The sequence below is a fragment of the Esox lucius genome, chromosome 20 (genome assembly GCF_011004845.1).
Source record: "Esox lucius isolate fEsoLuc1 chromosome 20, fEsoLuc1.pri, whole genome shotgun sequence".
Taxonomy (NCBI): Eukaryota; Metazoa; Chordata; class Actinopteri; order Esociformes; family Esocidae; genus Esox; species Esox lucius.
The window spans coordinates 4,171,600-4,197,073 of NC_047588.1; the positions used below are offsets into that span (position 1 = coordinate 4,171,600).

At 42.3% G+C, this 25,474-nt stretch overlaps 1 protein-coding gene across 1 annotated transcript; it reads left to right on the forward strand.

Moving 5' to 3' along the window:
* Window positions 1-13,614: 13,614 nt before the first annotated feature.
* On the forward strand, window positions 13,615-16,792 carry tent5aa (terminal nucleotidyltransferase 5Aa). The gene is made up of 2 exons (XM_010904492.4): window positions 13,615-14,778; window positions 15,930-16,792. Exons 1-2 carry the CDS (start codon window positions 14,350-14,352, stop codon window positions 16,707-16,709), a joined length of 1,209 nt encoding a protein of 402 aa, XP_010902794.1. The 5' UTR covers window positions 13,615-14,349; the 3' UTR covers window positions 16,710-16,792.
* Window positions 16,793-25,474: the final 8,682 nt, after the last annotated feature.

The window sequence follows — 25,474 nt, forward strand, 5'->3', positions numbered from 1 at the left end:
CCTTCCTCATGATCATTGATGCCCCACGAGGTGAGATCTTGCATGGAGCCCCAGACCAAGGGAGATTGACCGTCATCTTGAACTTCTTCCATTTTCTAATAATTGCTCCAACAGTTGTTGCCTTCTCACCAAGCTGCTTGCCTATTGTCCTGTAGTCCATCCCAGCCTTGTGCAGGTCTACAATTGTATCCCTGATGTCCTTACACAGCTCTCTGATCTTGGCCATTGTGGAGAGGTTGGAGTCTGTTTGATTGAGTGTGTGGACAGGTGTCTTTTATACAGGTAACTAGTTCAAACAGGTGCACTTAATACAGGTAATGACAGTTCTGTGAGAGCCGGAATTCTTACTGATTGTAGGTGATCAAATACTTATGTCATGCAATAAAATGCAAATGAATTATTTAAAAATCATACAATGTGATTTTCTGGATTTTTTGATTCCGTCTCTCACAGTTGAAGTGTACCTATGATAAAAATGACAGATCTCTACATGCTTTGTAAGTAGGAAAACTATGTATTATGCATGTAATCATATCCGATAGTCAAAGTATCTTGTAGATGATTTAAGAAATATTAGACCCAGCTTTTACGGTAGAGGACTAGTGATTCACAATGGCAGTTGGTGTGGCTTGGTTTGGTTTCGAGTGTCAAAGCCGATGCCACCGGGACACATGTACGAGTGCAAGCGCAGGTTAGAATTTGGCCCACTCCTATTCTAGCACATTCCCTCTCCTACTTTTCCTCCCTGTCCTACCTAATAAAAACATATCAAAATACAATATAAAGGAGTGGGACTGCAACACATAAGAATTTAGTGATAAATGATGGCGCAAGACCAGAGTATGTTAACTGGCCAAGCCATGAGAGCACAGGTCAGGTCAGGTCAGAGATGTCTGCTACGCCCATCACGCCCTAAAACGCTTTAGCAGCTTGCGGTGAGCTTCCATCTGTTGTCTCTGGACCCTCTAGCTGTCAGATAGATCCCAAACAGCCCATCATCAGGCTGATGAGACAGGCCTCTCCACGTCCCTCTGAAACAGTCCCTCTCAATATAGGCCTGCCGAAGGAACCACACACCCAGACACATTTGTGAGTGCACACATACCTGCACCTACTCATAGATGCACACCAGAGAGGAAGTATGAAAAAGCCATATTAAACTACAGCTACTGTTTATATATTTATTGAAACAACATCATCCAACCCAAATTTACATTTCCTCTACAACAGCAAGAGCGATTCTCCAGTCCTTTTGTCACTAGGGGTCAAAGTGAATTGACTGAGGAGAACTGGAAATTCCATTCTGCCTGGGAGCTTCTGATCCACACCCAAAACTAACTGTGCCGTCAGCACATACGATATCGCTCCGGCAGGACAGACTAATGTGGCCCGCCTGGAAATCCAGTTAAATTATCCATGGGGAAGGAAGATAGAAACAGAGGGTGAAAAAGTAGACCAAAGAGTTTTCAGGATTTCAGCAGAATTTGAGAGAAATGAGAGGGGAGGACAATAATGCTATTGTGGACAATAATGACACCACATGTCTTTATTATGTCATTAAAAGGACTATACATTGTATTATTTTGTATTGATTATGGCTCTAATTCAGAGAATATCTTTAATGCAACTTATCTAAATCAGGCCTTAAAAATTAATTTTAAATGAGAGATGTTAAGCACACCGGATTCAAGTTGCATAAGTGATTTGAACATGACAATAAGTAAAACTTTTAGCATGTCACAGAGGCCAAACTTTTTTGGATGATATTGGATGATAAAGTTCAAAATTTTTTACGAAATGCATCTTGCATAATCATCCCTGACATTTGAAGATAACTTGCAGGGGTTCCGGACCTGCTCTCACCACGACAGATCTACACAATGATATGTAATCCAAAGATGTATATATTATTCAGTTCTCAAGATTCGGCTGCTGTGAGGAAACCGATAATCTAACCGATAAGTAATTTTCAGTTAATTGTCAGAGCTTGTTGGTTGGCTAAAAACAAATGAAATACAGGCTGCTGAAAGTTGCTTTGGGTAAAAGCTTCTGTTAAAATTACTAAAAAGAATGATGGAATGGTGGTTAATACCACAAAGTGAAGGAAAAGGGAAAAGGTTTAAAAAATATATAGAAAAAAAGACAATATGAAGATGGATTGAGAAAGCATTCAGATCATCTGCAAAAATCCTACGGGGGAAAAATGTTTCCATCTTTACAATCTATTCCAAAACTCTTGGCATCTGTAGAACGTTTCAGCGAGGTTGTGGCAACGTATGTGTATGAACAGGTGTTTTTGTGTTTTCACTAAGTCCTCACTCGCAGCTCATCAGTGGTTTCCGTGCTCATTTGCTCGTGTTAGCGCATAATAACCTGATGCCTCATTCTGTCTTGTTGAAGTCAAGTCAGGAAAGAGAGGTCAGACCAGCTGAATCCCTCTTATACATTCTCATCATGCCACTACAGGACCCTGGACCTCCATGGCCCTCTGGGGAAATCTACACACCGACAATACAACCCTTGCATATCATCAAGGACATTAATATAAGTCTAATTTGAAACATGCTACTGATCTCTTCCTGGAACCGTGTCACCAAAATGGATTTGAGAGCCCTGTTACCTATCCAACTCATTAGCCAGTGTGCATAATGTTGTAATGCCTTGTTCCTGTCCATCAAATGAGAGGAATTAGCTAGCCAGCTCTCCTTATCGATTCAAGCAAATATAAAGATAATTTAACTTTTTTCTACTTGATGTTAAATGGTTTCTCAACCTGAAATTAGTGTCCATCTGTCAAGAGAAACTGTAATGCATTTAGCTGTATTTCTTTAAAGAGCCATCACAAATTTATGCCACTGAAATCTAAAAATCAATGGAGGGCGGTGGACGTTTACATTTTCAAGCTCAAGAAAAGATGATGTGGCGGTCCTAAGGGAGGCAGCTTTTCATGGTGCATTATTCCAATGGCTCCTGTCAGCTGATTGGCAGAATGAAAACCTCAGTGAAAACCTCAGTGAAGCCTCTTAATGTGCTGAACTGTCCTGATGATTCTTTATGGAGCCTAGAAGCAACACTTCTGTGACTGTCAAAGAGGGAGAGGGCCAGAGGCATTGGAAAGGGCTGCTCCAGCACTCGATAGGGAATACATTATTTGAATCAACATTTATATTAAAAATACTTTCTGGGATGTTCTGCCAAAACTGGTCCCTGAAAATTGTGTACTTAATAATTTGTACCTGTTTTGGGGCACCTGATTCTATTTTTAGACATTTTATTTGACAGGTAGGTTTCCTACCTTTTTCCGCATAAAAAAAGGGAATTTCTGTTTATTTTAATTGCATAGATGGTTTCAAAGTAAACACTATTTTTATGATTTGTTAAAGTGGGTTTCCCTGATGAATATGGTTGGAATTTATCTGAAATACAGCTCCGGAAAAAATTAAGAGTGTTCCTCTTTACCTTTATTTTTCATGTTTTTGGAAAGGAGCTGTATCTATTCATCCAAATAAGACATGAAACATACTGTGCACATACTGTTCACATGACTAATTATTCAGTTAATTTGCCAAGACACTCCAAATTGAGCTCCCGTGTCCTTTGATCATCCTTGAGATGTTTGTAGAATTTTATTGGAGTCCACCTGTGGAAAAATAAAATGATTGGACAGGATTTAAGAAGGCACACACCTGAATATATGAGGTCCCACACTTCACAGCGCATGTAAAAAGGCTGCATAGTCCAAGGAACTCTCTGTAGACCTACAAGATATTGTGTCAAGGCACACAGTTAGGTCCAGAAATATTTGGACACTGACACAATTTTCATAATTTTGGCCCTGGATTTGAAATGAAACATCCAAGATACAATTGAATTGCAGACTTTCAGTTTTAATTCAAGGGGTTGAACAAAAAGATTGTATGAAATGTTTAGGAAGTGCAACCATTTTCATACATAGTCCCCTTATTTCAGGGCCTCAAATGTAATTGGACAAATTAACACAATAAATAAAATATTAATTTGTAATACTTTTGTCAAGAATCCTTTGTAGGCAATGACTGCTTGACTGCTTTACTACAGCTGTCTTCAGTTGTGTGTTCTTCTTCACTTGCTGAAGTTTTGCCTTCTGCAAGTGAAATACATGCTCGATTGGGTTGAGATCAGGTGATTGACTCGGCCACTGCAAAATATTCCTCTTCTTTCCCTTAAAAAATTCTTGGGTTGCTTTCGCTGTATGTTTTGGGTCATTGTCAGGGTGTGGTAGGTTACTTTTTAAATGTAATCCATTACAGTTACAAGTTACCTGTCCATATTTGTTATCAGTAACATAGCTTTTTGATTACTCAAACTCAGTAACTTAATCTGATTACTCTGATTACCCAAAAACGGAATTCGCATTTTACCTTATGGGCTGTGTAGGCTACAATGACTTTGGAAATGGGTTTCTAAACAATTGCTTTTTACTTCAATATGAATGGGCTACATCTCTACATTACACGCTAAATGTCTGTCAGATATTCAGTCATTCCAATTAATCCAATAAACCTCGATCTTCCAGAATCTGACTTTTTATCTGAATGTACAGTGGGGAGAACCAGTATTTTATACACTGCCGATTTTGCAGATTTTCCTACTTAAAAAGCATGTAGAGGTCTGTAATTTTTATGATATGTACACTTCAACTGTGAGAGACAGAATCTAAAACAAAAATCCAGAAAATCACATTGTATGATTTTTAAATAATTAAATAGCATCACCTACCAACCAGTAAGAAGACCCCAAGAACACCATCCCACCCGTGAAACATGGAGGTGGATGCTTTTCTGCAAAGGGGACAGGACGACTGCACCGTATTTAGGGGAGGATGGATGGGGCCAGTTATCGCGAGATCTTGGCCAACAACCTTCTTCCATCAATAAGAGCATTTAAGATGGGTCGTGGCTGGGTCTTCCAGCATGACAACGACCCGAAACACACAGCCAGGTCAACTAAGGAGTGGCTCCGTAAGAAGCATCTCAAGGTCCTGGAGTGGCCTAGCCAGTCTCCGGACCTGAACCCAATAGAAAATCTTTGGAGGGAGCTGAAAGTCTGTATTGCCCAGCGACAGCCCTGAAACCTGAAGCATCTGGAGAAGGTCTGTATGGAGGAGTGGGCCAAAATCCCTGCTGCAGTGTGTGCAAACCTGATCAAGAACTACAGGAAACATATGATCTCTGTAATTGCAAACAAAGGTTTCTTTACCTAATATTAAGTTCTGCTTTTCTGATGTATCAAATACTTATGTCATGCAATAAAATGCAAATTAATTACTTAAAAAAAGCCTGTTCTGTTATTTGTGTTTTATTCATGTTTTTAATTGCTTCAAAACATTGTTGAAAAATAAATGGCAATTACTCAAAAAGGGTATTGACATTGTTGTGTATAAAATATATCTGTAGCTTTTCACGCATAAACTAAATCTGCAGTAGTCTGATGACTTGCTCCACAACCAACATTGTCAAAATGTTGCAGAAACCCCCGGCACGCGAATGCACGTTTGCAATCGTGAAATAATCTTAGAAATAAGATTTACCCATGCTAACGTAACCTGCAATTATTATGTCCACCAGTGATGGATTTTAAAAACACAAATGAAAGAAATAAACTGTGATTATAAACCTGCACTCCTAGCTTAAAGTAAATGACACCAGCAGCCAATGATAACCAATGAACACAATTTTCAGAGATACAAAGCAAGCAGAATCACATGATCTACCTGTATGGACGGTGTTGATGTGGCCGTGTCAAATGCAAATAATCAACCTTTGGCAGAGTGCTTCCCAAAACACCTTTTCTCCTCAAATGTAGTGGTAAATTCCATATAATGTTTGATCTTGAAGGCAGCGCCATGTTACAGCTATCTAACAAATACTTGCCTAACCTATTAAACAATTCAAAACTTGAAACCTGAAAAAGATATAACACCAGGTAGGCCTATTGCTTATAATTTTTCTGAGAATGATGCATCGAGTAGATAACTAAATAACATTTCATATGACTCGGCTAAAATTATCAATGATATACTCTGTTTTTACCAGCCATCCAACCAACCAAAACCGGAGACATTTAAACTAGCACTTCCTCCATCACTAAACTGGTTATGTGCGTCCACCTTTCATATTTTGGTTCAAATGACGATATTTTTATAACATTAAATAATAAACTCAAACTTACAATGTGTCATAATTATTTCAAGCACCTATTATTTTTCAATTGAAGTAATCCAAAAGTATCTGTAATCTGATTACAATCTTTTTGTTGGTAATGTAATAGATTACAGTTACTGTTGTTTGTAATGTTTTGGATCATGAGCCATTCCAAGCCTTCTCCAAACTTTTTTCTATGTGGACTCCCTTATTTTGAAAGGGAAGAACTTTGGAGACTCGTGGCAGGGACAAGGAGACAGGTCAGGATTGAGGGTAGGCTGAACAGACCCAAGTACAGAAAGGTCCTGAGAGAAAATGTGTTCTAGAGTGCACAGGACCTCCAACTGGGGTGAAGATTAATCAATCAGTGCATATTGAAGGCAAATTTTTATTTATTTAATCAACAATCAATTAAGTTTTAAACACAACATAATGTAGAGAAAGTGAAAAGATCTGGATACTCTGAAGGCCCTGTATGTATAATTATTTTAATATCCATCCATCCATCTTCTTCCGCTTATCCGGGGCCGGGTCGCGGGGGCAGCAGTCTAAGCAGGGATGCCCAGACTTCCCTCTCCCCAGACATTTCCTCTAGCTCTTCCGGGGGGACACCGAGGCGTTCCCAGGCCAGCCGGGAGACATAGTCCCTCCAGCGTGTCCTAGGTCTTCCCCGGGGTCTCCTCCCGGTGGGACGGGACCGGAACACCTTCCCAGGAAGGCGTTCCGGAGGCATCCGAAAAAGATGCCCAAGCCACCTCAGCTGACCCCTCTCGATGTGGAGGAGCAGCGGCTCTACTCTGAGCTCCTCCTGGGTGACCGAGCTTCTCACCCTATCTCTAAGGGATCGCCCAGCCACCCTGCGGAGAAAACTCATTTCGGCTGCCTGTATCCGGGATCTTGTCCTTTCGGTCATGACCCAAAGCTCATGACCATAGGTGAGAGTAGGAACGTAGATTGACTGGTAAATCGAGAGCTTCGCCTTGCGGCTCAGCTCTTTCTTCACCACGACAGACCGATACATCGACTGCATTACTGCAGAAGCTGCACCGATCCGTCTGTCAATCTCCCGTTCCATCCTTCCCTCACTCGTGAACAAGACCCCTAGATACTTAAACTCCTCCACTTGAGGCAGGCACTCTCCACCAACCTGAAGTGGGCAAGCCACCCTTTTCCGACTGAGGACCATGGCCTCGGATTTGGAGGTACTGATTTTCATCCCCACCGCTTCACACTCGGCTGCAAACCGTCCCAGTGCATGCTGAAGGTCCTGGTTAGAAGGGGCCAACACGACAACATCATCTGCAAAGAGCAGAGACGAAATCGTGTGGTCCCCAAACCTGACACCCTCCGGCCCCTGGCTGCGCCTAGAAATTCTGTCCATAAAAATTACAAACAGAACCGGTGACAAAGGGCAGCCCTGCCGGAGTCCAACATGCACTGGGAACAAGTCTGACTTACTGCCGGCAATGCGGACCAAGCTCCTGCTTCGGTTGTATAGGGACCTGACAGCCCTTAGCAAAGGACCCAGGACCCCATATTCCCCAAGCACCCTCCACAAGATGCCGCGAGGGACACAGTCGAATGCCTTCTCCAAATCCACAAAACACATGTGGATTGGTTTGGCAAACTCCCATGAACCCTCCAACACCCCGTAGAGGGTATAGAGCTGGTCCAGTGTTCCACGGCCCGGACGAAAACCACACTGTTCCTCCTGAATCCGAGGTTCTACTATCGGCCATATTCTCCTCTCCAGAACCCTGGCATAGACTTTCCCGGGGAGGCTGAGAAGTGTGATCCCCCTATAGTTGGAACACACCCTCCGGTCCCCCTTCTTAAAAAGAGGGACCACCACCCCGGTCTGCCATCCCAGAGGCACTGTCCCCGACCGCCACGCGATGTTGCACAGGCGTGTCAACCAAGACAGCCCCACAACATCCAGAGACTTGAGGTACTCAGGGCGGATCTCATCCACCCCCGGTGCCTTGCCACCGAGGAGTTTCTTGACCACCTCTGTGACTTCAGCCCGGGTGATGGACGAGTCCACCACTGAGCCCTCATCCTCTGCTTCCTCAATGGAAGACATGTCAGCGGGATTGAGGAGATCCTCGAAGTACTCCTTCCACCGCCCGACGACATCCTCAGTTGAGGTCAACAGCTGCCCACCTCTACTGTAAACAGCGTTGGTAGGGCACTGTTTCCCTCTCCTGAGGCGCCGGATGGTTTGCCAGAATCTCTTCGAGGCCAGCCGATAGTCCTTCTCCATGGCCTCACCGAACTCCTCCCAGGCCCGAGTTTTTGCCTCCACAACCACCCGGGCTGCAGCCCGCTTGGCCTGTCGGTACCCGTCAGCTGCCTCAGGAGTCCCACAAGCCAACCAGGCCTGATAGGACTCCTTCAGCTTGACGGCATCCCTTACTTCCGGTGTCCACCACCGGGTTCGGGGATTGCCGCCTCGACAGGCACCGGAGACCTTACGGCCACAGCTCCGAGCGGCCGCTTCGACAATGGCGGTGGAGAACATGGTCCACTCGGACTCAATATCTCCAACCTCCCTCGGGATCCAGTCGAAGCTCTGCCGGAGGTGGGAGTTAAAGATCTCTCTGACAGGAGACTCGGCCAGACGTTCCCAGCAGACCCTTACAGTACGCTTGGGCCTGCCGAGTCTGTCCAGCTTCCTCCCCCGCCATCGGATCCAACTCACCACCAGGTGGTGATCAGTTGACAGCTCCGCCCCTCTCTTCACCCGAGTGTCCAAGACATACGGCCGCAGGTCAGATGAGACGACAACAAAGTCGATCATCGACCTGCGGCCTAGGGTGTCCTGGTGCCACGTGCACTGATGGACACCCTTATGCTTGAACATGGTGTTCGTAATGGACAAACTGTGACTAGCACAGAAGTCCAATAACTGAACACCACTCGGGTTCAGATCAGGGGGGCCGTTCCTCCCAATCACGCCCCTCCAGGTGTCACTGTCGTTGCCCACGTGGGCGTTGAAGTCCCCCAGTAGAACAATAGAGTCCCCAGTCGGAGCACTTTCCAGCACCCCTCCCAGAGACTCCAAGAAGGTCGGGTACTCTGCACTGCGGTTCGGCCCGTAGGCACAAACAACAGTGAGAGACCTATCCCCGACCCGTAGGCGCAGGGAAACGACCCTCTCGTTCACCGGGGTAAACTCCAACACATGGCGGCAGAGCTGGGGAGCTATGAGCAAACCCACACCAGCCCGCCGCCTCTCACCATGGGCAACTCCAGAGTGGTGAAGAGTCCATCTTCTCTCAAGGAGTGTGGTTCCAGAGCCCAAGCCGTGCATAGAGGTGATCCCGACTACCTCTAATCGGAATCTCTCAACCTCACGCACTAACTCAGGCTCCTTCCCCGCCAGCGAGGTGACATTCCACGTCCCTAGAGCCAGTTTCCGTGTCCAGAGATCGGGTTGTCTAGGCCCCTGCCTTCGACTGCCGCCCGATCCTCTTTGCACCTGCCCCTTATGGTCCCTCCTGTGGGTGGTGAGCCCACGGGAGGGCGGCCCCACGTCACCCGTTCGGGCTGAGCCCGGCCGGGCCCCATGGGGGAAGGCCCGGCCACCAGGCGCTCGCATTCGAGCCCCAACCCCGGGCCTGGCTCCGGGGTGGGGCCCCGGCTGCGCCATACCGGGCGACGTCACGGTACTCAAAATTGTATTCTTCATTAAGGGGTTTTGAACCGCTCTTAGTCTGACCCGTCGCCTAAGACCTGTTTGCCTTGGGAGACCCTACCAGGGGCATATAGCCCCAGACAACATAGCTCCTAGGGTCACTCGGGTACTCAAACCCCTCCACCACGTTAAGGTGGCAGTTCTTGGAGGGGATTATTATTTTAATATTTACACTTTTTATCACAGAAAATGTAGAGCCATAAGTTGACAAAACTGTTGTAGAGGAATACACACCTGCTGTCTCCATGACAACTACTCCAATTTGGCTTTGAGAGAAGAAGGCTGGTGCACAGAACCAAAGCCAACCTACCTGGAAAAGACATTGATTCTTCAAATGTTCTTGGTCCATTTAGACAAACTAATAGTTCCACATACATTTCCAGATGTAAGTTTCTTGTTTCAAATATTTTCATTAAACACACATAAAGGAGACACACAGGGAATTGTACAGATATGAGGTGCATGCTCAAAAAACCCACAAAAACACAAATATTGTCCCTCCCTCCCCTCTCAGATGTGAGTTACTGTTTGAGACTTGCTGTCTCACAATGAAAAACAATAAAATGCCAAATATAAGCCAATACCTAGAATTAGATGGATTGTTCAAATACTGGAGAAATGGCTCAATTTGTCTGGCTCTGAATGTATCTTATCTACCATATCCAATGCTAGGCTATAATGTACACTAGCATTCAAAAGTTTGGGGTCACTTAAAAATGTCATTTTTTCCCATGAAAACATGCATGAAATGAGTTTGAATAGGAAACATGAATAAGAAATATAGCCACTGACATGGATTGAAATTATGATTTTCAATTGAAATAATAATTGCGTCCTTCAAGCTTTGCTTTCATCAAAGTCAAATTATTCTTCATTTGCAGCAATTACAGCCTTGCAGACCTTTGACCTTCTAGTTGTCAGTTAGTTGAGGAAATCTGAAGAGATTTCACCACATGCTTCCCAAAGCACCTCCCACAGGTTGCATTGGCTTGATGGGCACTTCTTATGTACCATACGGTCAAGCTGCTCCCACAACAACTTAATAGGGTTGAGATCCTTTGACTGTGGTGGCCACCCTAAATAGTTTGGACCTGTGTCAGGTCATTGTCCTGTTGTAGGAGAAAATATGCTCCAATTAAAAACTTTCCAAAGGGTAGAGCATGGCATTGCAAAATGGAGTGATACCCTTTGAACTTCAAGATCCCATTTATCTTGCACAAATCCCCCACTTTTTAACACCACCAAAGCACCCCAGACCATCACATATTCTCCACCATGATTAACAGATGGCATCAAGCACACCTTCAGCATCTTACGAATGTTCTTTGTTCACCTCAATCTTAGATTTGTCTGTCCATAATAATATTAATCTTTTATTTTAATTTGCCAGTCTGAGATATGACTTTTTCTTTGCAACTCTGCCTAGAAGACAAGCATTCCAGAGTCACCTCTTCACTGCTGACGTTCAGACTGGTTTTTTACAGGTATTATTGAATCTGTCATTTGAGGACCGGTGAGCCGTCTGTTTCTCAAACTGGACACTAATGTATTTGTCCTCTTGCTCAGTTATGCATGAGGCCTCCCAGTCTTCTTTCTATTCTGGTAAGAGACAGTCTGTTTGTTCTGTGAAGGGAGTAGTACTCAGAGTTGTATGAGATCTTCAGTTTCTTAGCAATTTCTCACATGGAATAGTCTTCAATTCTTAGAACAAGAATAGATTGTCAGGTTTTAGAAGAAAGTTCTTTGTTTCTGGACTTTTTGTGCCAGTTATCAAACCCACAATTGCTGATGCTCCAGATACTCAACTAGTCTAAAGAAGGCCAGTTTTATTGCTTCTTTAATCAGCACAAACGTTTTCAGCTGTGCTAACTGCTAATTGCAAAAGGGTTTTCTTATGATCAATTTGCCTTTTAAAAGGATTAACTTGGATCAGCAATTATAATGTGCCATTGGAACACAGGACTGATGGTTGCTGATAATGGGCCTCTGTACACCTATGTAGATATACCATTAAAATCTGCCGTTTCCTGCTACAATATTAATTTACAACATAAACATTGTCTACACTGTATTTCTCAAAAATGTTAAGTTATTTGAATGGATTTTAAATTTTTTTCAGTGACCCCAAACTTTTGAACAGTAGTGTATATGTCTGCAAATGATCAGTGCTCTATGTGAATGTCATCATTTTGATCCGGTTGCTAGGACATTCCCAGGTAGGCGATAGACACTCTTCTGCTGTGGGCTAAAACTGTGTCACAGAGTTAATGGGATAATCTGGGTTTACAGGGCTGGTTGGGTGTGGTGACGCAGGGCTTTGCGATGCCTGATAGATTCCCGTTGACAGGCGCCTCCACTCAGACCAGACCCTTTCTCTTCTCCAGTTTTACCTGCGCTTACCACACCACAGCCTGAAATGGTTTGGTTTTGCAGAAACATCCCAGTTGAAGTGTACCTGGCAAATAGTCTTCCGCTATCAAATGTTATTTTCAGTGCCCCTTATCTTAGGCCAAATGCAAAATGGTTGACATAACACTCGCGTGCAGGTTGACATATTTCTTGAACGTTGGCTTGAGATGAGAATGAATGGACGTGTGGCCTTTCTTGCCCTTATTCTTGATGTCTTGCTGTGCTGTGCCTCAGAATCTCCATTTGACACTGAAATTAGAGTCTGACTGACACGTTGCTGTTGTGTTAGCTGTTTCACTCACACTCAGCAGAGCACGTTGAGCCCAGGGGGATATCATGATTGGGAAAGAAGGGATTCAACCAAAACCGTTATTGTTCACAACACAAGACCGAGTCAGAGGGCTATATTGATCAGTAATATTGGTTTAATACTAGATAGATGTTTAATACTTTCAAATTGTTTGAACTTCCAGGCCTTAGGTATTAGGAAGATAGACCCATGCAATATGAGACTGCTTTACAAGGCTCTATCATGTTACAACCTATGGCCAGATTAATAGGTTATGGCAAATATCAGTAGTAGTGAGGTGAAGGTTTCAGGGATATGGTTCAGGGAAATTACAAGGGAAACTATAGTTAGGTATGTGTTGGTCCTGAATGGTTCTAAGATAGCCAAGCTTGTGTGGTCAATTTATGCAGTAACCACTAAAATGTATGCACTCACTGTACTGCAATCATATGGATAACATGTATACACTGTACATTTTCTCGGACTGCAAACAAATGTTAGTATAGTGAAAGGGGAGCACAATAAAAATAGACAAACTGTAGGAAGTGTCATATCCAACGTTATGACTCACTGTTGTTTGTTGGATATTGTTCAAATGACTCATGCGTAGATTGTGTTAGTATCTGTAGCCTAGTTACTTCCTCTTTCCCATAGAGGGCGATATGGCAACGTCAACTCCGGCTTCTTGCTCTCAAATTATATTGTGGGTGTATGAAATCAATGAAGTCAATTAATAAGACAAATACAAATGTGTGAAACATTACTGTTATCTTTTTTTTTTAATTAAGTTAAAATAATAAGCCTTCTACGGAAATGACGTTGTGTAAGTAAAAAAATATTCTTAAAATAATGAACTGCCCGTTTAAAATCGTGGTTATCCTGAATAATATGAAACTAGCGTAATACATAGCCTTGGGCAATTATCATCATTATCATCAATACTGCACAGCAGTAATAACAAGTCAGGCTCGCTATTGGTGAGCAGAGACGTCGCTCTTACCGTCATTAAAAGGATAAAAAGGGGTGTGGTACAGATGTTACAGCACTGGACCTGCCCTTCAACGAGAAGCCCCACACGCCAAACGCAATTGATAAGTATCGGTTAAGTTTTAATACTCATAGCAAAACTTAAACTTAAGTTAAAAAAGGTAATTGAACAACTTCCAAGTTACATAGAAGGCTTTATAAATTTGTTGAACGAGTGAACCAAATATTTAGCAATTGCGCGTTAAAGTCCACGGGATTCCACAGACGGCTGATCACTGGAGAACGAGCCAAGTGCAAATCGAGGATTCATGCAAATTCATAAAATCATAGGCGTGCCTTTAAGCGATGGAGTCACAGCCGGAACTCAGAACCCCCTGGTATACCAACGAGCTCCAAAGACGGTAATGCGCACAGCTCGGACGCACTCAAGGGACAACAGAGAAGGAAATGTATCACGCTCTTTAAAGCAAGGAGAGAAAAAAGGAAGGCAGAAGTGACGACTATCTTTGCAAGAAGCTACTCATCTCATCTCCCAATAAAGGACCGTCATCCCGAGTTAGCAGCCTTCATTTCCTTACTGCGCGCAGAGTAGCCTATTAATTGTATTTATGTTACAGTTTAATTGAGGAGATACGTCACACTTACTGAACATACAGATGTGCATGGATGAAGTGGACATTTCCCCTTTATAAGTCTTCGGTCACCGTGCGTAAAATCCGTGTTTAGTTTCGGACCTGTCTCTTAAGAAACTTTACATAATCAAGCCGTTTAGTTTCCGTATCACAATGTCTGAAGAAGATAATAGTTGCACTGGTGCTAGTCCTGTTACAGAGATTGAAAGCAGCAATATCAGCGTTCTCGGCTGGGAACAAGTGCAGCGCCTTGATGCAATCCTGACGGAGACCATCCCCATTCACGGCAGGGGAAATTTCCCTACTTTGGAGATGAAACCACGACAAATAGTGAAAGTGGTGCGTAGTCGCATGGAGGAAAGGAACATCCACGTCCGGGACGTGCGGTTAAACGGGTCTGCCGCAAGCCACGTTCTTCATGAGGATAGCGGATTGGGGTACAAGGACCTTGACCTAATCTTTTGCGCGGATATGAAAGGGGAAAGCGATTTTCAGATTGTGAAGGATATCGTTTTGGACTGTCTCCTGGATTTCCTACCTGACGGAGTAAATAAGCAAAAAATATCACCGTTGACATTAAAGGTAGACTACATTTTCCATGTGACAGTTATTGAAATTACATTTCATGGTCTAATAATATTTAATTTTACTTTTGCCCAACATTTGCCAAGAGCCTGAGATTTCCAAAACCAAATTGGACACGTTTACGGATTGTAGCATGTTTATTTTATGTAGTTAACAGGATTGCAGTAAACCAATTTAAAGCGGATCTTCAGCTACAGTGTAGAGAAAAAACGTTGATTTAAGGCTTCCAGCTGCAAAAGGATTTCATGCTTTCTCAACAGTTGGGCACATTGCTCAATCAACAAAGTCTATATTCTTTTATTGTTTGTTCACTCAACTTTAAAGTTTAGTTTTAAGTGAACACAGAATTTCCTTTACCTTATTTGCATAGTTACCAATTTACGTAATTATTCATGAGTACATTACCGACTGTGTCATAAAATGGCTTCTTCGTGGGCCTTGATACACTCAGTGCTCTGAAAGTCCTGGTTTAAAGGCCACATCCCACCTGCAAGTCACATTAGTTCAGTTTGCAAGTGAGGTGTAATTCCCTAGGGTTTAATTACCCCAGAACTGAATTTAGAGTCTGGGTAGGTCAGTGTCTTTGTTGATATTAGTGAGCCTAACTAAATCACTTGTGCAGCCATCTCAGAAAACAGGTGAAAAAAGTCAAAACACTAACAGATAACATTAGCATACAACCAATCAAACAGTTGTTGTTCATGAAAAATATATAATTTTGAAAATAAAAAAAGCATGCTAGGAAATATAATGGTTGGCATGGTTTTGAGCAAACCTACATTTGTAATACTCAAAAAGTTTAGGCTAAAATTGGTTGTTTCAGTGTGTAATTGTAAGGCAACCAGCCTTACACAGCAGACCGATGTCAGAGTATGCCCCCTGTTGTACTGAAAGAGAAAATGTATGCATTTTATTATACTTAGTAGAGCTTTGCAAGCTATGGAGATTACTGTTTCCTGATTTAGTACGTCTATCGCTTTAATTTGATTTAGATTAGGAGTATGCTGCAGTATGTATAGCTATTACAGTCATTCCTTTAAGCTCATAATAGACTACAAGCCTCATGCAGTACGTAGACAGTATTGTCTTCATCCATTGACAACTTGAGCTAACAGTATATCCCTCCCCCTTGTGTATCTGCCTGACAGGAGGCCTATGTGCAGAAGATGGTGAAGGTGTGCAATGATTCAGACCGCTGGAGCCTCATCTCCCTCTCCAACAACCGAGGCAAGAATGTGGAGCTGAAATTCGTGGATTCCCTGAGGCGGCAGTTTGAGTTCAGCGTGGACTCCTTCCAGATCAAGCTGGACTCACTGCTGCTCTTCTATGAATGCTCAGAAAACCCCATGGCCGAGACATTTCACCCCACCATTGTAGGTGAGAGCGTGTTCGGGGACTTCGGTGCTGCCCTCGACCACCTACGACACAAGGTGATCTGCACGCGCAACCCGGAAGAGATCCGGGGCGGCGGCCTGCTCAAGTACTGTCACCTGCTGGTGAGGGGCTTCCACGCCGACTCCGAGACGGAGATGAAGTCCCTGCAGCGGTACATGTGCTCGCGCTTTTTCATCGACTTCTCGGATATCAGCGAGCAGCAGCGCAAGCTGGAGTCCTACCTGCAGAACCACTTTGTGGGCCTGGAGGACCGCAAGTACGACTACCTGATGACCCTGCATGGGGTGGTAAATGAGAGTACGGTGTGCCTAATGGGTCACGAGAGGCGGCAGACACTAGGGCTGATCGCCATGCTGGCTGTGCGGGTGCTGGCTGAGCAGAATGTCATCCCCAACGTTGCTAATGTCACCTGTTATTACCAGCCAGCCCCCTACGTAACAGATGGTAACTTCAGTAACTACTACATTGCCCAGGTGCAGCCCATGTTTCATTGCCAGCAGCACGCCTACTCCACCTGGCTACCCTGCAACTGAGACTGCACAGAGAAAGGAAGGCGTGAGAGAGAGAGAGAGAGAGAGAGAGAGAGAAGGAAAGAAAGAAAGAAAGAAAGAAAGAAGGAAGAAAGAAGAGTCAGATTCATTCATACAGGGACTTAGTCACTGGCCTGACTCCCCGTCAAGTGTTTTTCAGATGAATGAACAAATAAAAATAAAATAAGCGGAATCCCCACGACCCACCATCACTGTATAGAATTAAAGCCCCAATGTTTTTGTCACGCTCTGTTAGAGCGAGGCGGCGGGGGAGGGGGGAGGGAAGGGGGATAGGGGTAGAGGGGTAGAGGAAACAGTTGGGTCTCCAGTCACGTTGGCCCTGAACTATGGCAGGACACTTTACTGTGAAGAGCTTGCCAGTGTTCTGCCCGGGAGTGTAATGACATCCTACGTGAAGCCTAAACCAAGTTTAAGGAGTCCTGGGTTTGGCTTCGGTCCAATACGAAAGCAAAGAATTCAATCAGCAGCAGGACTCTCGTCAACAATGACCTGGATTGACTGTCTCTGTCGCTCACTAACAAGAAATGCAGTCGAACTGAATGGCAGACAGAACATAATATGTGTGGCATATGTCAATGTCTCGCGGTTTCCGGCTGCCTCCTTGTATATGAGGAGGATTGCAGAACCCTTTGCTCTCTAAGGGGCAAGCGCCTCGAACCCTGACGTGCACTGGGCATCCAGAAAAACAAAGGGGTTACTAAAGAGCATCATGAAAACCCCAACACGTTCTCTCTGGTGAGTTGAGGTGACAATGGAATGTCATCACCAGCTTTAAAAGACAAGAACTACATCTTAATGGTTGTTATTAACATGAGGATGCGTTTACAAACCAAAGATTTAAGATTTAGTTTTTAATACCCAAGGTTGGTGGGGAAGAATACAACTGTATCATCCTATCTATATTTGTATATGTGAACACATCTTAAGTGCCTAAAGCCTATTAGTTGTATAGGCAGAAGAGAAATGAGCAGAAGGCCATATCATTTTGTGAATAGACCCTGTCTGATCTATGTCAGGGACACAAAACAAAATCACCCCCCCAGAGGCTTATGAATGTAACCGTGAAATCCTGATTTGTACAGTCAGTGTTGATGTCACATTGTTTTTGAAGAAAACAATGTATCCCCTTGCAGTCATAGTTTTTTGTCGGTGGGGTTTTGCTGTACTTTGTACAAAGTGGTTTGACAGGTTTATACAAGACCTTGCGTAAAGCATTTGCTGACATTTGAAACATTCCAGCTCCACATTATAACAACATTTCCTCCTCACAGGTGTCAACGCTACAGAGGCTTAATCTTTGTTTGCCATTGCTCTCCCATAGCCCTTTTCAGACAAACAAACTCCACAGAAATATTAGTTTGTGCTGTGTTGCATGTGCAGAGATGGTTTAATATTGTTTTGTTGTTGTTCATGTTGACAACAGATTTGGTAAGCATTTTTCATATCAAAAATATACCACGACATCAAATCCTTGAGTTTCACTTTTACATGGTTTACTGTATATGCAGTTTTGCATGGTTTACTTTATATTCAGTTTCATACGGTTTACTGTATATTCAGTTTATTGTGGTTTACTGTATATTTAGTTTCATATGGTTCACAGTATATTGTCAGTGTCTGGTTAATTCCTTGCAACTCCATTTTAGACAATTGGTATTTGTTTTTCAGACACTTCTCAATGTTTTCAGATTTTTATTACTTATGGACTAAGAAAAAAATATTCATAATAGTTTCAGAATTTTCATAAATATTTTAATTGATGGGGAAATATAGCAACCTTTTCGAAATTCCTGAAAAGTGTCAGTTTCGGGGATAAAAGGTTTTAATTAGACTGTGACAATATTCAGGTTCGTATGGTTTACCCTATATTCAGTTTCACATGGTTTAAATGTTACTGTATTTTGTATAGTGGTGCTTTCTCTTTTAACTCAAATTTTGCAGAAAGTTCACAGCATGATGAGGGAATTTGGAGATAAATATATGGCAAAAAGAAAAGTCAGGACAGATGGAAAGGCAGACAGAGAGATGGTATGTGTTCCTGTGCTGCCTCTTTGGGCGATATTTGCAGAGACACCTCAAATGATGGGACATTATTTGCTGTAACACCCTGGCAGGGAATTCCGCAGCTGCTACCGAAGAGGCTGAACTTAGCTGGGCTGTGTCCTCAGTCCAATACAATAAAAAAAATTATAATATCAACAATACATGGGAAATATAAAAAAAAATCCAAATAATAATTCCAGATGTATGTGTTTCTAATACATTTGCAAATGTATGTCACATTAAAATAAATGCCTAAAAAATACATTATTTGGCATATATATTTCACAGGTATCCTAAACTGCATCCAAAGTGTATTTAAATTCATTCCTCTATTGGATGTATGCGCTCACAATAGGTTGGCTTCAACTTGAGCAAAGGTTGTGCCAAATATGAATCTGCCCATTTGCCCAGTCTTGAGTGTTCAAAAGTTAGTTGTTTTGACAGCGAGAGAGTTTGTGTCTGGATGTGTTGTTATTATATACTCAAGGACAGATATTGAGGCCAAGTGAGGGACAAGGGGCAGAGACTTGCGTGGCAGGGAGCTGGTGTAACGGGTGCAGCTGGTGATCGGGTTTGCTTGACTTTCTCCACAAGCTGGGTTGATACCTCACTCTCCCACCTTTGTATGACCTTGCTGGAGAAAGAGCAGGAGAGTGAGTATAGAAAGGGGTCCTGATAAACACAACACCACTTTAGCGAGGTAGTCTAGTACTATTTATTATCATTAGCTCTGCATGTCAGGTCCTCTTCTCTAGGGGACTCGACAGATACACTTTTCCCTTGTGAGCTCTGATAGAATTTCCTGAGTTACCATTTTGGTATTACTGTAAATGACCTGTTGATTGAGACAAGGTTAGGCAGTGGTTACATGATCTAACTGCTATGCTTAAAGGTTTATGCTCATGGAGAAATGCTTACTGCCTCATGTTAATTCAGATTCTCTTTTCTCTCTTCTCAACGTTAAATTGGCAAAATATTCCTGAACTGGTTAAACATGTTTGTGGAAAATCTGCAATGGTTTGTTGTCAGTAACAATAGCAAGTTCAGACTTTTTTTTGGACCTCTTTTCCTGCCTGTAGGAATCATTTTGTTGCAAACATTCTAATAGCCTAATAAACCTTTTTCTAATATGCCATTGCAAAATGGTTTTGTTTATGAAGGTATTGGTTATCATTAGAATAAAGCAAAATTATTATTATGGATAATATCAGAATATAATTTCCATGATTTTATGTGACTGGGATTTTTGTCACTGCATGCTGGTGTGAAACATGGATTTTTCTTGGGAAAAAGTGATATTTTAATAATAATTTAAAGCTTTTGGTATTTTGTTTTAGAAACCCCAGTATCCGTCTACACCAATTATCTGCATATGACAATTTTTTTGTGCCACAGGAAATGATGTCCTCTTCAAATTGCTTATAACAAAATAATTACTTGTAATATAAAAATCAGTGACACATTTTGAATAGACTTATTTAGGATAGACAAGGAGGTAGGTGGGGCATGACTTTAAAATTGACAGGGCTATTTACATTTTAAATTATGTTTGAGTCAAAATTACTCACTTGTGCTAGTGTTAAAAACTGCACAAACCCGATGTGTGTTCCTTTAAATACTGGGTGGGAATTGTGGCTTTCCTACTTTTGTACAAAGGTATATGTAACAACAGTTTAGGACATCTTGCCATGACAACTGTCCTTATCACTGATAACATCTGTGTCCTTTGTCCTCTAATTTCTGTTGTCCTAACTGTAATGTAGCCCCTGTAGCAAGTGAGTGTATGGACATCTAATGGGAATCTAGTGTGCATAAAGAATGGGACGCAGGGTTTGATTCAGCTTGGATGACTACTGTTTAACCTGGGTGTCAAGGATGGAGAGAAACGTCTGATATGTTTAACACATCTGGTATACTCTTTTCCTTTTCATTTTGCACGTTCTGGTCTGCTTTGACTGGGTGCAGTACATTTTGATGATATCCTGTGGATTTCTCAGGCGTTGTGTGTTCTCGTCTCCTCATTACTCTGTGAAGTTGGCTTCACCAGATCCATTCTGCTATGCAACAGGCTTCTTGTCGTGTATGGGTTGTTGTCAACTGTTCACCTTCTATTCATGCAGTCTTTTCCAATCAAACAAAAAAAAAAAGAAAAAGAGCCAGCCTCATGTATTTTTTATGATTGTTATTTTTATAAATGTATCAGACAGTGCCGTGTTGCAGCGCTTTGAAATCTTTGATCAGGTTGCAAAAGATAATATTATTGGCTTTTTTTTTGCAGATCTGGTAAATGTGTCTAATGGGTCAAAGATAAAGAATGTTTTCATCATTAAAAAAATGCAAAACACATTTTCCTGTCAGTCTCTTGTTTCTAATGATGGTTACACTCAACTGTCTGCCCCATCTAGATTTGGATTGTTCCTGTCTAGCGTTCAGGCTCAGCAATTTCCCTATACCCTTTGCTCAATGTTCAGGCTTGGTCTCAGGGGTCTGCCAATCAAGGCTACTGACCTCGGGCTTCTTTTTCATGAGAGGGCATCTCTTTTGATTGAAGTTAACCATTCAGCAGCTTTTAGACAGCCGGGTTCCCCGCTAACAGATGACAATCCTGGCCACGGCCTAACAGACCAGACCCAACATGCCTTAGCCCAAGAGAACCGCTCACACTGCTGCCAGAAATAGCTGTTGGTGAATGTGAGGGATTTGCATCCACCCAAAAAGAGACTTTAACGCTTTTGTGTTGCGAATGTCTTTGCCTGCTCATCAAATTCTTTTTCCATGCAACCCCCACGCCTCATATCCACACAACTGTAAACTTTGACTGATCAGGGCAGGGGTTGCAGTGACTGGGTCAGTTCCATGAACTGAAATGGAGCTTCACAACAACATACTGTAGCTCCAAGTTTGGTTTATGTGGGTCACACGACATAGAGCGTAAGATGAGTAAGTAATTAGAGTGTAAGAGAGCAGGCTATACATAGGACACATGAGAAGGATATTATCCCTTTAAATGCGTATTTAGAGCTGATTAACCTGAGCCTTGAAATGGGTTACTAGGAGCTCTAGTCTATGCTTGCAGACACAGACAAGTAGACAAAAATGCTCATCATTCTTCTGAACTTCGGCATTTTATTATTATCTGATTTGGTTCCCCATTAGTTGTTACAATGTGCATCCAATACTCATCCAGGCGGGGTTCACATGAAACACTGATACAAGATATTTATTTACACAAATGGCTCATGAACCAACCTAAATACATTCAAACCAAGAAGATGCATCTGTCAGTTAAACATATCGCTACAAACACAACCTGTGTTCTTCATAAGTTAAAATTTTTGACAATCTGATCCTTAAGCTTTAAAATTATCTCCAATATCTCCCCAATGCAGTCAGCTTAAAAAAAACGATATTGGTCTATATTTGCTTGATTCCTCAGATGATAGTAGACTAGAGACAGAATATGATATATGTACAGCAGACTGTTTGCTAGGGGTAGATCCCAGGCCCTCCAGTGTCTTTTCAAAAAAGCAGTAGTGAAAACACATTGGCAAACAGTAAAAAGGCTGATGTCATTGATCAGATTGATGTTGATTGAACGTTGTGGTAGGGAATGGGGATGGTTGCTGGTGGGTTGAAATCCTGGTTTATCTTCTATACTCAAAGTCCCTGAACAGTTTTCACTTCTCCGATTTGGATCTCCTCTGAATTTGCTAATAGCTTTTCCACCCGAGGAGTGGAGAGGGGCTGGCTACTTCATGAGATCCCCATCCCTTTCGGTTTCCGTGAATAATTTTTTCCAGATCAAGGATTTTATGGAATAAACCGAGAACTGTTGGAGCGTGATGCGTGCGTGGCGGCCGGTTTGGGCTCGTTGTCCATGTAGTTTGTGATCGCAGAGCTGTGGTGCTTTGCGCCAAACCGACCTACTATGAAAGGCTCCGGGGGCCACCGTTGTGATTTACTATGTGGCCTTGTTTATAAAAGCACACTCTCATTTCAATAAGGCAGCTTTTTTTCTCATTTGGAAACGTGTGGAACAACACTAAACAGAGCATGCTGGATCCTATCACGATTCCTCACATTGAGAGGGGCTTGTTAACAAATTCCAGAGGGGTGAGTTGTACAAACAATTAGCAAGCGTTCACCAGTAGTCGTGTAGAGAGGAACTGAGAGGTCTGAGTCATCCGTAGGTCACAGACAGATCACGTTCTAGAAGAAAAGATCAAGATTCGTACTCATCCAAAAACACCACTCCTGTTCTACCATTGTTTGTAGAGTCAATGGTGATACATTTTATGTGGGACAAAAAATGTGGGACACAAACTCATTCAGCAACATATTCATATTTGCAACTGACTTACACAAGTCACCCCTTCAGGTTATAATGTTATCATTGATGCAATGTTTTTTCTGTTTTCTGATTGGCCTTCTATAGTTGAATCTGGTGGTTTAGGCATTTAACATGATTATGTCAGCAGCAGCTATGCCACTATCCTCCAGCAATTGTTTTTTTATTTTCTCTAGTGGATGTCTATTTTTGGTCCATATATGGTCCATATGTCTGAAACCACACATGGCACTGGGGAAAGTCCTGTTGTTCCTTTGAGAGGAACGTGTTGAGCTATGACCTTTACATTTTCAGTTCGATATTGTTTGTAGTAATATCCCTGAAATATTTAATAGCAGAGGTCATATGGTAACATGAAAAATTGGATTGTGACAATTTATTTTGCATCTACACTCTGAATATTCTTGTACATTCTTCATAATTTCTATAAACCTTTTTGGATAAAACCAAACTTCCCATGGGTCTCATGTGGCTATACACATCCTGAAGAAAGCTATAAGGTGGTTAAATCCTTATAAAGCTCCTAAACAACAGTGCCCATCATTGAAAAAAGCCATATCATCATCATCTCACTGAAGAGAACAGACCATGAAAATGCAGTCTGACTGACAAGGGGAGCTCAGGTAAACACAATACTAGCATGAATCGTTCCAGCTACGAGATATGAGGAAAAGCAAATGAGACAAGCAAGTCCCCAGTGCCTTAGTGGAGGTAGGTGTGTTTACGATTAATGACGAAAAGTAACAGGAGGTGCGCACAGTCTTAAATGTGTCATGGTTTATATATTTTTTGAGACATTTTAATGCTTTATTTGACAGGGAAGTGGTGGTTTTTTGCTCAGAGACCAGTGGGCCAGATTGATAACCACTCTACAGTAGTACATTTGATCGCTGGACCAACCTCCTAACTCTGCTGATTCCATGCCATTCTCAAGTGTAGTGCATTGAGTCCATACTGAGTGTTTGTTATTATAGATAATAGAAACCAGAGAGAATCAGACAAAGAGAGACAGGTCAATGGAATAGAGATGGAAGAGATATGAGAGAAATATAGAGAGAAGGGGGGTGAAGATAATGAGAAGGGGGGGTCAGAGTTACTTTGTGGGGAGAGGGCGTAACCAAATGGAAAGATAAGGATAGGGAGAGCAAGGGAAAGGGAAGGGCAAGTTTGAGAAGGCGCAGAGACGGAGAGACTATGAAAGAGAAAAAGGGAGAGAGGGAAGGCAGATCCATGTCTAAGGTATTAGACTCATTAAGGTTAGCAGGTCTGTCTTTAGTCAGACAGTTTAGCACAGATAATCATATTGCTCAACTCAGTGCCTGGGTCAGAGACAGACTACACAAGAGGTCTGAAAAGGAAGAACAGCAATGCCTAACAGGAGAAAGATGCAATGCAATGTCAGACAGTGATGAAGGAAACACATCCAGGCACATGCAACACATTGTCATGACACACATGTCATGATTTGTTAGTTCTAGTGTCAAACTGTTTGCTGTAGGTGTGACACAGGGAGAGACATCATTACTTGTCAACTAAATAACCTATTTATCATTCAATGAGATACAATTCTCCCTGCTACTGTTTCTCAAGCCAAGACAAACAAACGTCAACATACTGAAACAATTCACCTGACAGCTGGGTGTGAAACCTTTCAGCTGGGTTAAAGGAATGAAGGTTCACAGTCTAAAGACACTCGTTGACTCCCAAAGTGTACTGTGTCTCAATTAAGATAATTTAATATCTATTTAATATACTTATATTTTAATAAATTACAAATAGAATTGTCAAATTCATTAAATGTCTTGAATTTTTTAAATAATTTAGATAGTATTTTAAGCAATAAGGCATGCTGTGACATATTAACAATATTCCTTTGCTGAGTATTGTGTCAAGGTACTCGCCGATGCGCCCAGCATAATAACAGCTTTTAGCTGTGGTGCAGTATATTGGCTATATAAAGTTAGGTCCGGAAATAATTGGACACTGACACAAGTTTTGTTATTCTGGCTGTTTACCAAAATGTATTCAAGTTACAGTTAAATAATTAATATGGGCTTAAAGTGCAGTCTCTCAGTTTTAATTTGAGGGTATTCACATCTAAATTGGAGGTAGGGTTTAGGAATTACAGCTGTATCATATGTAGCCCCCTCTTTTTCAAGGGACCAAAAGTAATAAATTGACACAAAAGCTGTTTGATGGTGTGGACTATTCCTTTGTTATTTATTTAGCAATTAAGCAGGTAAAGGTCTGGAGTTGATTCCAGGTGTGGCATTAGCATTTGGAAGCTGTTGCTGTGAACCCACAACATACGGTCAAGGGAGCTCTCAATGCAAGTGAAACAGGCCTTCCTTAGGCT

What these genes read in the sequence shown, in the direction of transcription:
- tent5aa (XM_010904492.4), top strand. Translation starts at nt 14,350, where the DNA reads ATGTCTGAAGAAGATAATAGTTGCACTGGTGCTAGTCCTGTTACAGAG. An exon ending in TATCACCGTTGACATTAAAG is followed by an intron (nt 14,779 to 15,929) that starts GTAGACTACATT and finishes TCTGCCTGACAG; the next exon opens with GAGGCCTATGTGCAGAAGAT.